General features: G+C 44.0%; 1 protein-coding gene and 1 long non-coding RNA gene across 2 annotated transcripts in view; one reads left to right on the top strand and one right to left on the bottom strand.

Moving 5' to 3' along the window:
* Nucleotides 1-11,234, top strand: part of LOC137618721 (zinc finger protein 677-like) — a 160,823-nt gene extending 149,589 nt beyond the window's left edge. The window contains exon 3 of the mRNA XM_068348887.1: nt 8,668-11,234. Coding sequence (XP_068204988.1) covers nt 8,858-10,087 — 1,230 coding nt within the window. The 5' untranslated portion in view covers nt 8,668-8,857 and the 3' untranslated portion in view covers nt 10,088-11,234. The remainder of the gene's footprint in view (nt 1-8,667) is intronic.
* LOC137618722 (uncharacterized) overlaps nt 1-12,824 on the bottom strand; it is an 85,626-nt gene that overhangs the window by 36,362 nt on the left and 36,440 nt on the right. The window lies entirely within an intron of this gene.

Below are 12,824 nucleotides of genomic sequence, written 5' to 3'. Positions count from 1 at the left end.
CTAGTCAAGGCAGATTTACATGTAGTTATCGTGTTGGCTGCTAAACCTTGTTCATGAAGGTGAATAAAGAAAGATAAGCAGAAATCTGTTGAGATTTCCTTTGGTTTCTTTGCCTTGACGAAGGCTACCCATTTCTTCCAAGATGACTCATATTGCTTTCTGGTAGATTTAGACTTATATTCCTCTAAGAAGTCTATACTTTCTTTGGAGACCCCAAACCTCTTTCTTACAGCTAGGGAAAGAAAATCATGAGATGAAGGTCTTGGGTTTTTTTGTAATGAAGCGAAGACATTCGACTTCTGTACTTGTTGAGACAGAACTGGGTCCGGCAGGGGAATCAGCCTCGGCTGCAATTTCAATACTAGAGGGAACCAGTTGCTCTGGGGCCACTTGGGAGCCACTAGGGCTGCTGTTCCTTGAAAAGATCTCAGCATGTTGAGGATCTTCATTAGCAGGTTGTATGGAGGGAACAGATAAATCCTGCTCCAATTGTTCCAGTCGAGGGACATGGCATCCACTGCTTCCGCTAGAGGGTCCTCATATGGGGCCCACATATCGAGGAAGTTTCTTGTTGTCGCTTGTCGCGAAGAGGTCGATCTGCAGTTCCGGGAATTGATGTGAGATGAAGGAGAATGATCTTGCGTCTAGAAACCATTCTGACTCTATCGTGGTTAGCCTGGATAGAGCGTCCGCCGTCACATTGCAGAACTGTTGAAGGTGAACTGCTGATAAGTGCCATCTCTTCTTTTCCACCAAGCGGAAGATGGCCAACATTACTTGGTTGAGTTGAGGTGATCTCGAGCCTTGACGATTCAGACATCTCATTACCACCTCGCTGTGTAGAATCAGTCTTATGTGGACCGCAGGGCGAGGGGATAATTTCTTCAATGTAAGGAAGACTGCCATGGCCTCCAAAATGTTGATGTGGAAGGTCTTGAATAGAGAGGACCAAGTTCCTTGAACTTTCCGATGATGAGTGACCTCCCCATCCTTTCAATGATGCGTCCGTGTGGATGATGACTGAGGGTGGAGGCGGTTGCAGAGGTGTTGACCTCTTCAAATTTTTGGCCCCCGACCATGGCTTGAGAAGTGATCGAAGTCGGATCGGTATTGGTCTTCTTAGATCTCTTCGAACGTTTGATGCATATCTTCTCCAGACTCCTGATGCATCTTTTAGCTGTGCTCTTAGCACTGGGTCTGTCACTGATGCAAACTGGAGGGAGCCCAGCACTCTCTCCTGTTGGCATCTTGAAATCCTGTTGGATTTTAGTAGTCTCTTAACAGATCCTGCTATCTCTCTCCTCTTCTTTAATGGAATGGAGAAGCGATGTGACTAAGTTCCAATGTATACCTAGCCATTGAAACTTCTGAGCTGGAGACAGTCGAGACATTTTGGTGTTATTTTGAATCCCAGATGTTCCAGGAACTGGATCACTTACTTGGATGCTTGCATGCATTTCATCTCGGATGCTGCCCACACCAGCCATTCGTCCAGGTAGGATATTACCTTAACACCTTGTAAGCGTAGTTGTTGAACGACTGCATCTGCAAGCTTCGTGAAGATCCTTGGGGCTATGTTTAGTCCGAAAGGCATGGCTCTGAAAGCGTACTTTCTTTTTTGTAGCCTGAATCCTAGGTAGGAGGAGAGTTGGCGATTGATCGGAATGTGCCAATAGGCATCTACCATGTCTATGGAGACTGTGTATGCCTTTTTGGGCAGCAGGGCCCTTATGTGTTGAAGGGTCAGCATCTTGAACTTGTCATTTTCTATGAACTTTTGGGCAGCAGGGCCCTTATGTGTTGAAGGGTCAGCATCTTGAACTTGTCATTTTCTATGAACTTGTTGAGTGGCGACAAATCCAGAATGACTCGAGTTTGTCTGAGTCCTTCTTGGTAACATAAAACAGCCTTCCTTGGAATTTGATGGACTTTGCCCTCCTTATCACCCGTTTGCTCAAGAGCTCTCGGGTGTATTCTTCCAGAACGGGGGTGGAGTGTTCGAAGAATTGAGGGAATGATGGTGGAGCTGTCCTCAAGCTCCAACCCAGTCCGTTCTTGATTAGGCTGTGGGCCCAGGGATCGAAGGTCCAACAATCCCGATATAGTCGAAGTCTTCCTCCTACCGGAAGCATCTCATTGCTTCTGGTTTCCAGAGGGCTTGCCTCCTTGACCGCGTCCTCCCATTCCCCCTCTTCCTCTGGAGGAACGTCTAGAGGAACCTCTGTTTGACCCCCTACCTTAAGGCGAAAGGTAGTGGTCTGCCTCTCATAGGCGGGAGTGAAGGCTGGCGACTGAGTTATCACCTGCTGGGGAAACATCTGGTAGTTGGGTTGCGGCTGTGCCACCATCTGAGGCATCGCGGTCATGGGAAGTTGTTGTTGTCTAGCAGGGCAAGAAGGCAACCTTGGCCTCTTTGTCTTCCGTTTCGGTTGGGGACCCTCATCCGGGGAAGACTTCCTCTTGGTCGACATGCCCCACTTTTGGAGAAGATTCCTATTCTCCGCGGCGGCTTTGTCGACTATTTCTTTGACCACTTCATTAGGGAAGAGGTCTTTCCTCCAGATGTTGAAAGATATCAACTTCCTGGGATCGTGTCGTACCGCAGCCGAGGCAAACACGAACTCCCTACAAGCCCTTCTAGCCCTAACAAAGCTATAAAAGTCTTTAGTTAGGGTTGCCAAGTGTGTTTTGGCTATGACCATGAACATACCTGGGACCTATGTTCACTGGCCATTGCCTTCAGGGTCACCTGGAGGGACAGAGAGGCAGCAGGCCTTTCTTTCGTGACATGCTCCCTACGCAGGAGGAACTCTGACAACTTGGGGAGGTTTTCGCTAAACTGACGTACAGCAATATCGGCCTACAACTTCCCGACTGAGAAGGTAAGCTGAATATCCTTCTAGTCTTTATGATCTGTCAGCAGGGCTAGGGAAAGGGGCCTACACTCCTCCAGTGTAGGGTAAGGTTTCCCAGCTTCCACTGCCTTGAACCCTTTTTCCACAAAGGGGAAGGCCATTGTTGCTGGAACAAGAAAGGAAGGGTGTTTCTTACTCAGGACTGGCACCTTAGAGTTGGTGAAGTCCCTGTCCTTCAGACTGCTGGCTAGTAAAACTTGAGCCTTTGTATGGTCAAGCACTATGACCTCCTTGGGCTCTGTCTCCTCCTTGGAAACGGGTTCTGTCCATAGACGAACAAAGCAGTCAGGATAGGACTCAAAGCTGGGCCAGAACTCAATGTCCTCGATAAGGACAGCTCCCAGCTTTTCTGAGATGAAGATCTTGCCGTTCGTTATTAGCATGTACTCAGCATACCTCCATGGGTTTACCTCGGAGCACGAGGGAAGATTCTTTACATTAAGTCTCCTATGAGACCCACAGGTCGCTGCAAGCTGGTGAATCTCCTTCCTTAGCGCAGATTCCCTTTCTTCGCTCTTCTTCTGAAACATCTCCATCATGGCTTTGATGACAGATAGGGTGTCATCCGACTTTTCAGGTGGAGGAGCGGAGGACGTAGAGCGCACTGGTTCTGAGACAGGAACCGACGAAACAGACACTGTTTCGACTTCATCCTCTTCCGTCTCTGGAGCCAACGTAGACTCCTCTTCCTGACCTTCAGCAAGAAGGTCCTTTTCGGTGTCCCCTGACATCCTCTCATCATCTAGATGGATGTCCTTCATCGCATCCGAGACATCCGTGTCCACGGCTATCTGGATGCAAGGGATCTCAGGGTGAGGCTGAGGAATGACAGCATCCACAGATGCTTTGGGGAAAAGATAGGCCCTCATACGCTCGTTGGGGAGGTAAGGCCCCGTGGCATTTTTCTGGAAGCCACAAACCCATCTGCGCAGCTTGTTCCGAGCTGCATCCCTTGACTCCATTGTCTTGGGGTTCTCAAAAGCCTTATAAACCAAGTCTTTGCACACTGTACATACCTGGGGGTCCCAATATTTGAGAGGTCCCTTGGTGATGGAACAATGGGAGTGTGTCCTACACTCCAGGTGGCCGCAGAAGTCCCTGCTACGTACGTTGCAGAAGACGCTGCCGCACTTCACATGGTCCTCCTGTAAAGAGAGGAAAATAAAATGAGTATACTGTAGTTCATCTCACTAGATAAACTAATAAATATTATTACTAATATTTTCCATTTTATTTTATTACATATAGCTTAGGATAGATAAGCTGGAAATGAATTAGGAAAGACACATACATGTGTTTCCTGCCCAGCCAATTGCTATGACCTCCCTCCATATTAAACCTAGGGTTATCCTCCTCCGGAGGCCCGTTGGAAGAATCTAGCCTATAAGGATAGAAGAGTGTAGCTAACACTAACTTCCGAAAGGATTAATAATGAGGGTCATTAATACTGATCATCTATCAGTATGTAGGAAGGGAAATCCTTTCCCTATCTATAAGGTCTCAACAATAGACTGTGCCTGGACACAGTATGTTGGAAAATTTAACTACTGTATACTTTTATACTATAGTTTTCTGTCTGCAGTATGTTCTATACTACAGATATACTGGCTACTGTATATACATATACTGTAGTTGTCGCCGGCATGCAGCCGGCAAGGCTAGTACCTAAGGCACAGTTCAGCTGACACAATATTGAAAAATTAGTAGCCAGCGGCCCACCGGATTGCTGGCGGCTTACCGGACGCCGGCTGTTGGCACACTAGCCCAGACAGCATTCTATGTAACAGGGTAGTTGCCGATAGACCGAACTCAGCCGGCTCTTGCCAGCTAAATCAGTTATGTCAGTGAATCATTGGCTGTCGGTCCACAAGCCTAGCCAGCGTCTTGCCGGCTAGGTTAGTGGCCGGCAGCCGTCAGTTAGGTTAGTACCTGGCGGCACTAGCCAAGAGAGAGAGAGAAAGCAAGGAGTGAAGGGTGATGTAAGAGCACTGTCTCACTTCCTTCCTCCGGAATGAATGTTCTAATGGAAGGGGAGAATATAAGATAACAAGCTTCCACCCATCCACCTCCGTTGCCGGTCCCTGCCGGTCATAGGATGGGAATGGCAGCCCAAGGGAGGACTGACGAACACTCCAAGTCAATGGATCTTCTGCCGGCAGCTGGTCCTGCCGACACAGCTATCCCGGAGCACTGTGTCTGATAGGGAAGCTGAACGACTAGGCCATACAAGCAGAAGCCCAAGCCAGCCCTACAACCTGCCGGCAAGCGGTGAGATTGCAGGACGACGGCCAAAGGGATGTGATGGCTAGGCCATCAGTAAAGGACAGAATGGGGAGGGGAAAGGGTCCTGTATAAGGTGTGAGAGGAGCCGGTAGTATGCTGGTCCTACCACACCTTGAGGAAGCTCTGTTTCAGTATCGGCGCCATCCTAGGCGGACAGAGAATTCATTCCCCAGCCTAGGGTCTGCCAATACAGTAAGGGGGCCGGCATCATCTAGCCGCCACCCTTGATCATAGAGAAACAGAGTTCCAGTGCCGGCACCATCCTAAGCAGTAGAAAATCTCTATTCTGCAGCCTAGGGTCAGCAAGCACAGGACTAGTCGACTAAACCGCAGGGAGAAGGGGGATCACATGACCCCTTCAAGTGCAGTCTAGGGAGACTAAGCCTCCTATGCTGACAACCAAAGCTTGACAGGGAATACATTCACCCTGTCGACCAGCTGCCGGCACATGACATATACTCTGAGGTTCTGACCTAAACCCAAAGCTTACCATCTGTAGCTAGGGGAAGGGGCAGAAAAACCCTAGCCTAGTCTTGCCTGAATGACAACTCAAGGCAAGACCAACTAGGATTGTAGCCTTAGGCTACACTCAGAGGGAAGGAGGTATTACCCTATACACGAGGGTAACCGGGGAGATTTTATGAAAGTATACTAAAGCCCCTAGGCTACTAGCCTTGTGACAGTGAGATTGACTACCTAACTCATCAAAGCTCTCTCGTATACTATCTTGGAAGAGGAAAATTTTATATGCAATCAATATATCTTTTATGTATAAATTGCCTAATATCTTCATTTAAATTTTATTAACACCAGGAACACTTATTATATCATGCAAGAGAGTATACTAAAACGCCTAGGCTAGGAAGCCTAGCGTAAACAAGATCGGCTACCTAATTCACCGAACTAAATGAATATTATCGGCATAATATAAATAATTCCTAGCAATGAAGACTAAATAGCTAAATAAATATTTAAGCTATTATACCGGGAAAGTCGTTCTGGCTAAATAACTCATGCGTTATGAACGACAGCGCTGAAGATGCCTCCGGTCCAGGCAATAGCTCTGCCAAAAAATATGTTTAATTCAATTCAATTTTTTTATTTTACGGCGAGAGCTATATTTATACAGCATAAGAATTAAATACTCAACTTTCCAGAGGCAGAAGAGGCTGAAGATTGCATAATAAATCCAAAATCATGAGAGAGCACTGGGAAAATCACCGAGTGATATCGCTACAGAAAAAGGAATAAAGTTGGCGGCAATTATGATGCCATCTGAGTACTCAAACAGTAACAGAGGGAGGGAACCTTATTAACGGCTCCTCTTATTTTGCCCCTTTTCCCCATCGAAGCGTAAACGTTATGCGGGGTGCAGATTGCTATGTGGCGTGTCAAGAATACGTCCCCTAATATTATGCGATATCCTAAAAGGAAATTTAAAGGATATTTGCGCCAGGGGTTAGAATTCTGGAGACCTTAAGTTAAATTCTAAGGGAATATCACTGTAGTCAAATATACCCTAGGAAGCTACTTAAAGGAACCTTCCATCAGGATGACATGGCCTGAGCCCAAAAAAACCTTTTAGAGGTGATTGGTTGGGAGGGGCACAGCTGGAGAAAGTTTCTGCTCCCGGTCTGATTGGCTTCAGCACTTCCCCTTCTAGAACTGATAGAAGGGACCCCTCCTGCTAGGTCTTGTGCCATCAGGAACTTCCACCTTAGCAGCAGGTTCTCTCCCATCCAAGGACCTGTCTCCCTTCTGAGCTTGCTGACTCTTCGGGGCTTAGTGGCTGACTCTCTATAAGTGCTAGCTGATGTCTGCACCTGGGAATTCATCTCTCATGGTAGCTCAGAAGTGCCGATGTGCCGCATTGCCAGAGCACTAACTCTTTGAAGCCGAGCTCTCCAGAGCTTGTGGATGTTCGCACATCCAATCCTTCTACAGACCAGTTTGCCACTTCGACTTTGCAAGACTTTTGAGTGTCCAGCATACACAGTTACCTGTGCTCACTTGCCTAGTGCGATTGCCAATCAGCTCACCTAGAAAAGCATGCAAGACAGGTTCGCGCTCATGTGATGCTAGACCATTCCTCTCACGCCCAAGTTGTCGTGCGAGGCTCTCGTGTTGCAAGAGATTTTGGAGGCTACTTCTGCCACCATGCTATGTTAACGCAAGTGATCTACGTTTTTAGACTTGTTAAAAACAGTAGCTACTCTTCCTGACAAAGAGACTGTCAAGTCCAAGACATCACGGTTGAACCATTTATGAGGGGAATTGGGTACTGCTGCAATGAAATTAGATCTAAGGCAGCTCAAGCTTAATATGCAAGTAACACTGCCTCCAGGGACACTTTTCATCTTGGGACCCATAGGTAATAGAGGTCTCCAAAGGAGATCTCTTATGTCAAAACAATCAGGCTGTCATCAATTGAGTTCGGTGCATACCGCACCTTCCATTGTTGCTTCTCACAAGAAGCAAGACTTGATAAGAGTCTTCATCAAGACCCAGGAAGCAACGGGTAAGGCTTCTGAAAAGATCTCTTCTGAACTCATAGAAGATCTTAGTCTTCAGAGGCGAATACAGCTTGTGGTTGCTACTCTGGCATCTCGTGATGTTGGCTTAGAACCTCCTAGGCCTTAGAGAAGTTGGTGGCATTGCCTGTGATGTTCTCTATGGCTGATGCCCTGAACATGCAGAAGACGATTGTTCATGGACCGTTGGCTACTTAGCCAAAACCAAAGATCTCTTGGAGCCTGAAAAGTGGGGGGTGTTCAAGTACATTGTCCATACTGGTGCGAGGGTGATGGAATACTGAAATATTAGGATGCAAACCAGTGGACCAATTGGTTACAATAGCAGGTCTCTCTTGAGACCCTGTCCTTGTTCCCACTCGAGAACATTGAGGCAGTGGTGGAAAAGTGGAGGAAGGCGAGCCAATACTCCCTCCTTTATTTAGCTGTAATATTTCGACCCGCAGCCACACCACATGCCTTGCCTAAAACTTCTCAGGTTGCGAGGCAAGAACATAAGTCCTTTAAGGAGAGTTCTTGGTAGTCCACTGCCAAAAAATTCGAATCCTAAAAGACCTCCCTTTCAAGGATGAAAGTCCAAAGTACTAGGGGGTAAGGTAGATAAATGTACCTTAATCTAACTTTCTTCCTCAAACCACCTTTCTAAGTCCTGGGCTGAAGTATCAAAAGGTAGTAATGAGTCGACTGGAAGGCGGTTGAGACTTCTTGCTCCATGTCCTCTGAAGTTTGATAACTGCTCTTTATCCATTTCAACGAACGATTCCAGCTTGGGCCAAAGTAATATCCCTATTGAAAGGACTCGGGTTTGTACGGCTAGGAAAAATACACATTACTTTAAAAAAATTTATTTTAGTTTAAAAAGTTGTCATTTTATTTAAGAAAATTCCAACATTTTCATCATACCGTTCTCTACTGATAGTTGTTCTCTATTATTTCAGACTCTTCATCCCAAAGCAAATAATCATCCACCTTTTGTGGCAAGATTATTTAAACTACTGAAGATATCTGCAAGAGATTCAGGACTGGGGAAAAAAGGCAGAAGGGTCGTATGTTGGCTCATGTTGTAAGACTGATGTAAAAAATAGGAAGCTTAGTGTTATCTTTGTTTGTACACTAATATTGAAGAGGATGGCATCTTGTGATAAGGAGGGGATGAGGAACTCTGAATCATCAGAGTTTCCAATAAAAACTGAAATGGAAGATCCGTTTCCACACACTGCAGTCAAGTCTGAAAAGGATGATATTTTTGCGAGTGATGGACTCCTTAATGATGACTCTCATATCATGAGTCCAGCCATGGAATTCATAGCAGAGCCAGAAATAGAAATCAAAGAGGAGCCAGAAATATTTGACTGTGATGTGTCAGTGACTGAAGACGATTTACAAATTAGCAAAAGGGAAGTCAATAAAGAGGAGGAGATAGTAAAGACAGAAGTGAAAGTGGAATGTGATATACAGTTGAAATCCAGTAGGAAAGAGGATGAAGGAAACGGAAGAGGAAGTGGGAAAGAATGTTTTCAGAAAGAGGAGCAAAAAGGGAATTATGAAAAACAGTTTAGTCGAGTTGTTAACTCCAATACTCAAATGCCAATTCACACTGAAAAATGTGGCAAAACATTTCATGACGAAGTTGATCTTAATGCACGTCATAAAACTCGCCCTAGAAAGAAGCCATATAAGTGCAATGTCTGTAACAAAGCATTTTCTGATAGAAGTAATCTCACAAGCCATTATAGAATTCACACGGGGGAGAAGCCATTCAAGTGCAATGTCTGTGATAAAGCATTTTCTGAGAGGAGTCATCTCACAGAACATTATAGAATTCACACGGGGGAGAAACCATTTAAATGCAAGCTCTGTGACAAAGCATTTTCTCAGAGTAGTGTTCTGACTGCACATTACAGAACTCACACTGGAGAGAAGCCATTTAGGTGCGATTTCTGTGACAAAGCCTTTTCTGAGAGAGGCGTGCTCACGAGACATTATAGAATTCACACGGGGGAGAAGCCATTCAAGTGCGATCTCTGTGACAAGGCATTTTCTCAGAAAAATGTTCTCACTGCACATTACAAAACTCACACCGGGGAGAAGCCATATAAGTGCAATCTCTGCGACAAAGGATTTTCTCAGAAATGCCATCTCACAAGTCATTTTGCAATTCACAGTGTGCAGAAGCCATTCCAGTGCAGTGTCTGCGACAAAGCATTTTCTGAGAAAAGTCATCTCACAAGACATTTTAGAATTCACACGGGGGAGAAGCCATTCAAGTGCAGTGTTTGTGATAAAGCATTTTCTCAGAGTAGTCATCTCACAAAGCATTCTAGAACTCACACTGTGGAAGCCATTATAGTGCCGTGACTGTGATCTGGCATTTACCTGGAAATTTTTGTCTCTCAAGGCATTAAGTTTTGGCCTGAAGAAAATATATAAGGAAGTAGGGAAGTTTTATTCTTTTGGGAAGTGGTGAATGCTGTTACAAAGCATTTCAATTTCCATATTAACTAAACTAGTTGTACTCTCTCAAATGGATTTGAGACAGTTCCTTTGCAAATGATTATTAAGCAAGAAAAAAACATGTCTGATTAAATGAGCTCCTCTGCATTTCCTTGGTGGAGTTCAACTGCTTGAGCTGTTGCACTCTGATGGGTCATCTCTTGTTAGTTAGTTATGCACCTCCTACTTGGACTGTTTCTCTGACTCACTTCTTATTCACATCCTTTGTTGCTTAAGAACATTTGACAGATAGAAACCCGAACAGTATTTATGGAAATTAAATGATTAAAGGAAATACTTGGACACCGGAAAACAAAATTGTTTTGTATAAATTAGTCTGCTGATATCTTCTGCTTTACATATTGGAGGAGGGACATGATTACTGTGGTGTATCTTTCTTTAATGATCTTGTTACTATGTGAAATTTCACTCAATTGATGTATTATGCTTTCATTGTTTTGTATTTTAACTTTTATTATTATTTGCTCCTACATGTCAACCAAACTTTTGACCTTTGATACAATTATGGCTTCAGGTCCTAGTTGTAGTGGTAGTAGCTGATGGGTAGGCCCTGCCTACCCACCTGGTAGCCTTATTATGTTTATGTTACAGTTTCCGTGCTACCTGCCTTTATGAAATGTACTTGTACCTGTAGGGCAACATGTTGGTGTCCTATCCCACTTGTGTGTGTGTGTGGCCGACAACAAGAACCTAAGGAAGCCCCTTCTACATCACTGGTGCTCCGTTGGCAGACTAGTTTTCTTACTTGATGGTGTCCTTGCTGATAGAAAGGTTCCTTTTCAATTTGAATTCTGAGGGAAAGTTCAGACTTCCTAAGTACAAAATATTACCTTACTTTGAAGTTCTTCCTAAATTAATATTTTTGTCAGTTGGTCTATAAGGAAAAGGGAATGTTCTGTATGTAAAATTTGAAATTATCTTTGAATATTTTTTTTATTTTTATCTGCTTATTTTTATGTAACTAAATTGTATGCTATAATGTTCTGTATTTTTAACCAGTAATTGTTAATTTGAGATGTCTTGTTTTTGACATGTATTTAATAATTGAATAAATTATTTTTATAACAATTTTTGTAATTCATTTACAGTTACCGTATTTAACAGCATATGGGATGCACTTTTTCCAAAATTTTGCCTCAAAAAATCACCCTGCATCTTATGCATCGTAGGTGAAGTTTAAGACCTCCCATTATAGTGTTTGGCAGACTGTGGCTAGATGTAGCACACTGACTGCCTAGTGTCTGAATGCCAACCACACTCCAACGTTCACTACACAATAGAATACGGTGGAATACTCAAAGATCTGGCCACAAAGTAAACAATCAAGGATGAACTGGGCACCACCCCTTGATTTTACACAGGGCAAGGGGACCCAGCTAGAACTGTACAGTAATACCTTGAAGATACGAGCTTAATGTGTTCTGGGACCAAGCTCGTGTGTCAATTTGCTCGTATCTCAGATCAATTTTTCTAATATAAAATAAAAAAAAAATTAATCTGTTCCCAACATATGAAAAAACACCTAAAAACAGTATATTACAGTGGAAAAACATGTTTTTAATTGTTCTCATTCACATTCTACACTCACAAAATAACAAATACCTATGTACTGGTTATGATCCTAAATAAAATGTAACTTTATTACATAGTTCTTACCTTCGAGACAGATGGTAGCGGCTAACAGCGGTGTGTGCAGAGGAGGAGGAGGGAGAGAGAACGGGGAGGAGAGACTTGACGGCAACACGTTCGGTACGCAACACTTTTGTAACACTATGTAACATAACTTGAACTTTGAATTTAACTTAAATGAAATTAGCAACTTTAAATTTAACTTAAATGAAATTAGCAACTTTAAATTTAACTTAAATGAAATTAGCTTACTGTACACACACTTAGAAAATAAATATTAATCTTACGTTACACGAAACTTAATTCTAATTTTGTTTTCATTTTCCGTTTTTTACTTTTCTTCTTCTTCCGGCTTGGCTCTTTTTGACTCGCTTTCACCTTCACTTTTTCCGGCCTTTATAAAAGGAACCTATCTAGGGATGTTTGCTTTTGTCTTCCCTTCAAAATGTTGCAAAAATGACGTACGCAAATGTCGTCACAAAAGGCTAACGCACAACCACACGCTAACTTGTCCGGGTCCCTCTTTTCCATAAAATTAGAAAACTCCTGCCACTTCGCTAACATGTCTTTGATTTCCATCGCCGAAAGACGGCCCTCATCTTCCACCACCTCCTCGCTACTGAGCTCCTGCAACACCTCCAAATGTTGCATCTCCTGGCGCTTGATCAATTCCTGTATCGTGAGCTCTTCCTGATGCTCCTCAACAAAGTCGTTTACGTCTGCCTCATCTACCTCCAGCCCTATGGACTTTCCAAGAGACACGATTTCATCCACCACAATAGGTTCGGGGTCATCAGGGTCTGTCGTATTGAACCCTTCAAGGTCCCTCTCAGCGACGGAAGCTAGCCACAATTTCTTCCATGCTGAATTAAGAGTTGTTCTTGTGACACCCTGCCATGCATCATCAAAAATTTTTAAGCAATGGACAACGTTTAAATGTCCCTTCCAAAAT

This window comes from Palaemon carinicauda, chromosome 25, assembly GCF_036898095.1.
Source record: "Palaemon carinicauda isolate YSFRI2023 chromosome 25, ASM3689809v2, whole genome shotgun sequence".
NCBI lineage: Eukaryota > Metazoa > Arthropoda > Malacostraca > Decapoda > Palaemonidae > Palaemon > Palaemon carinicauda.
This window is presented reverse-complemented; position numbering and strand designations above follow the sequence as displayed.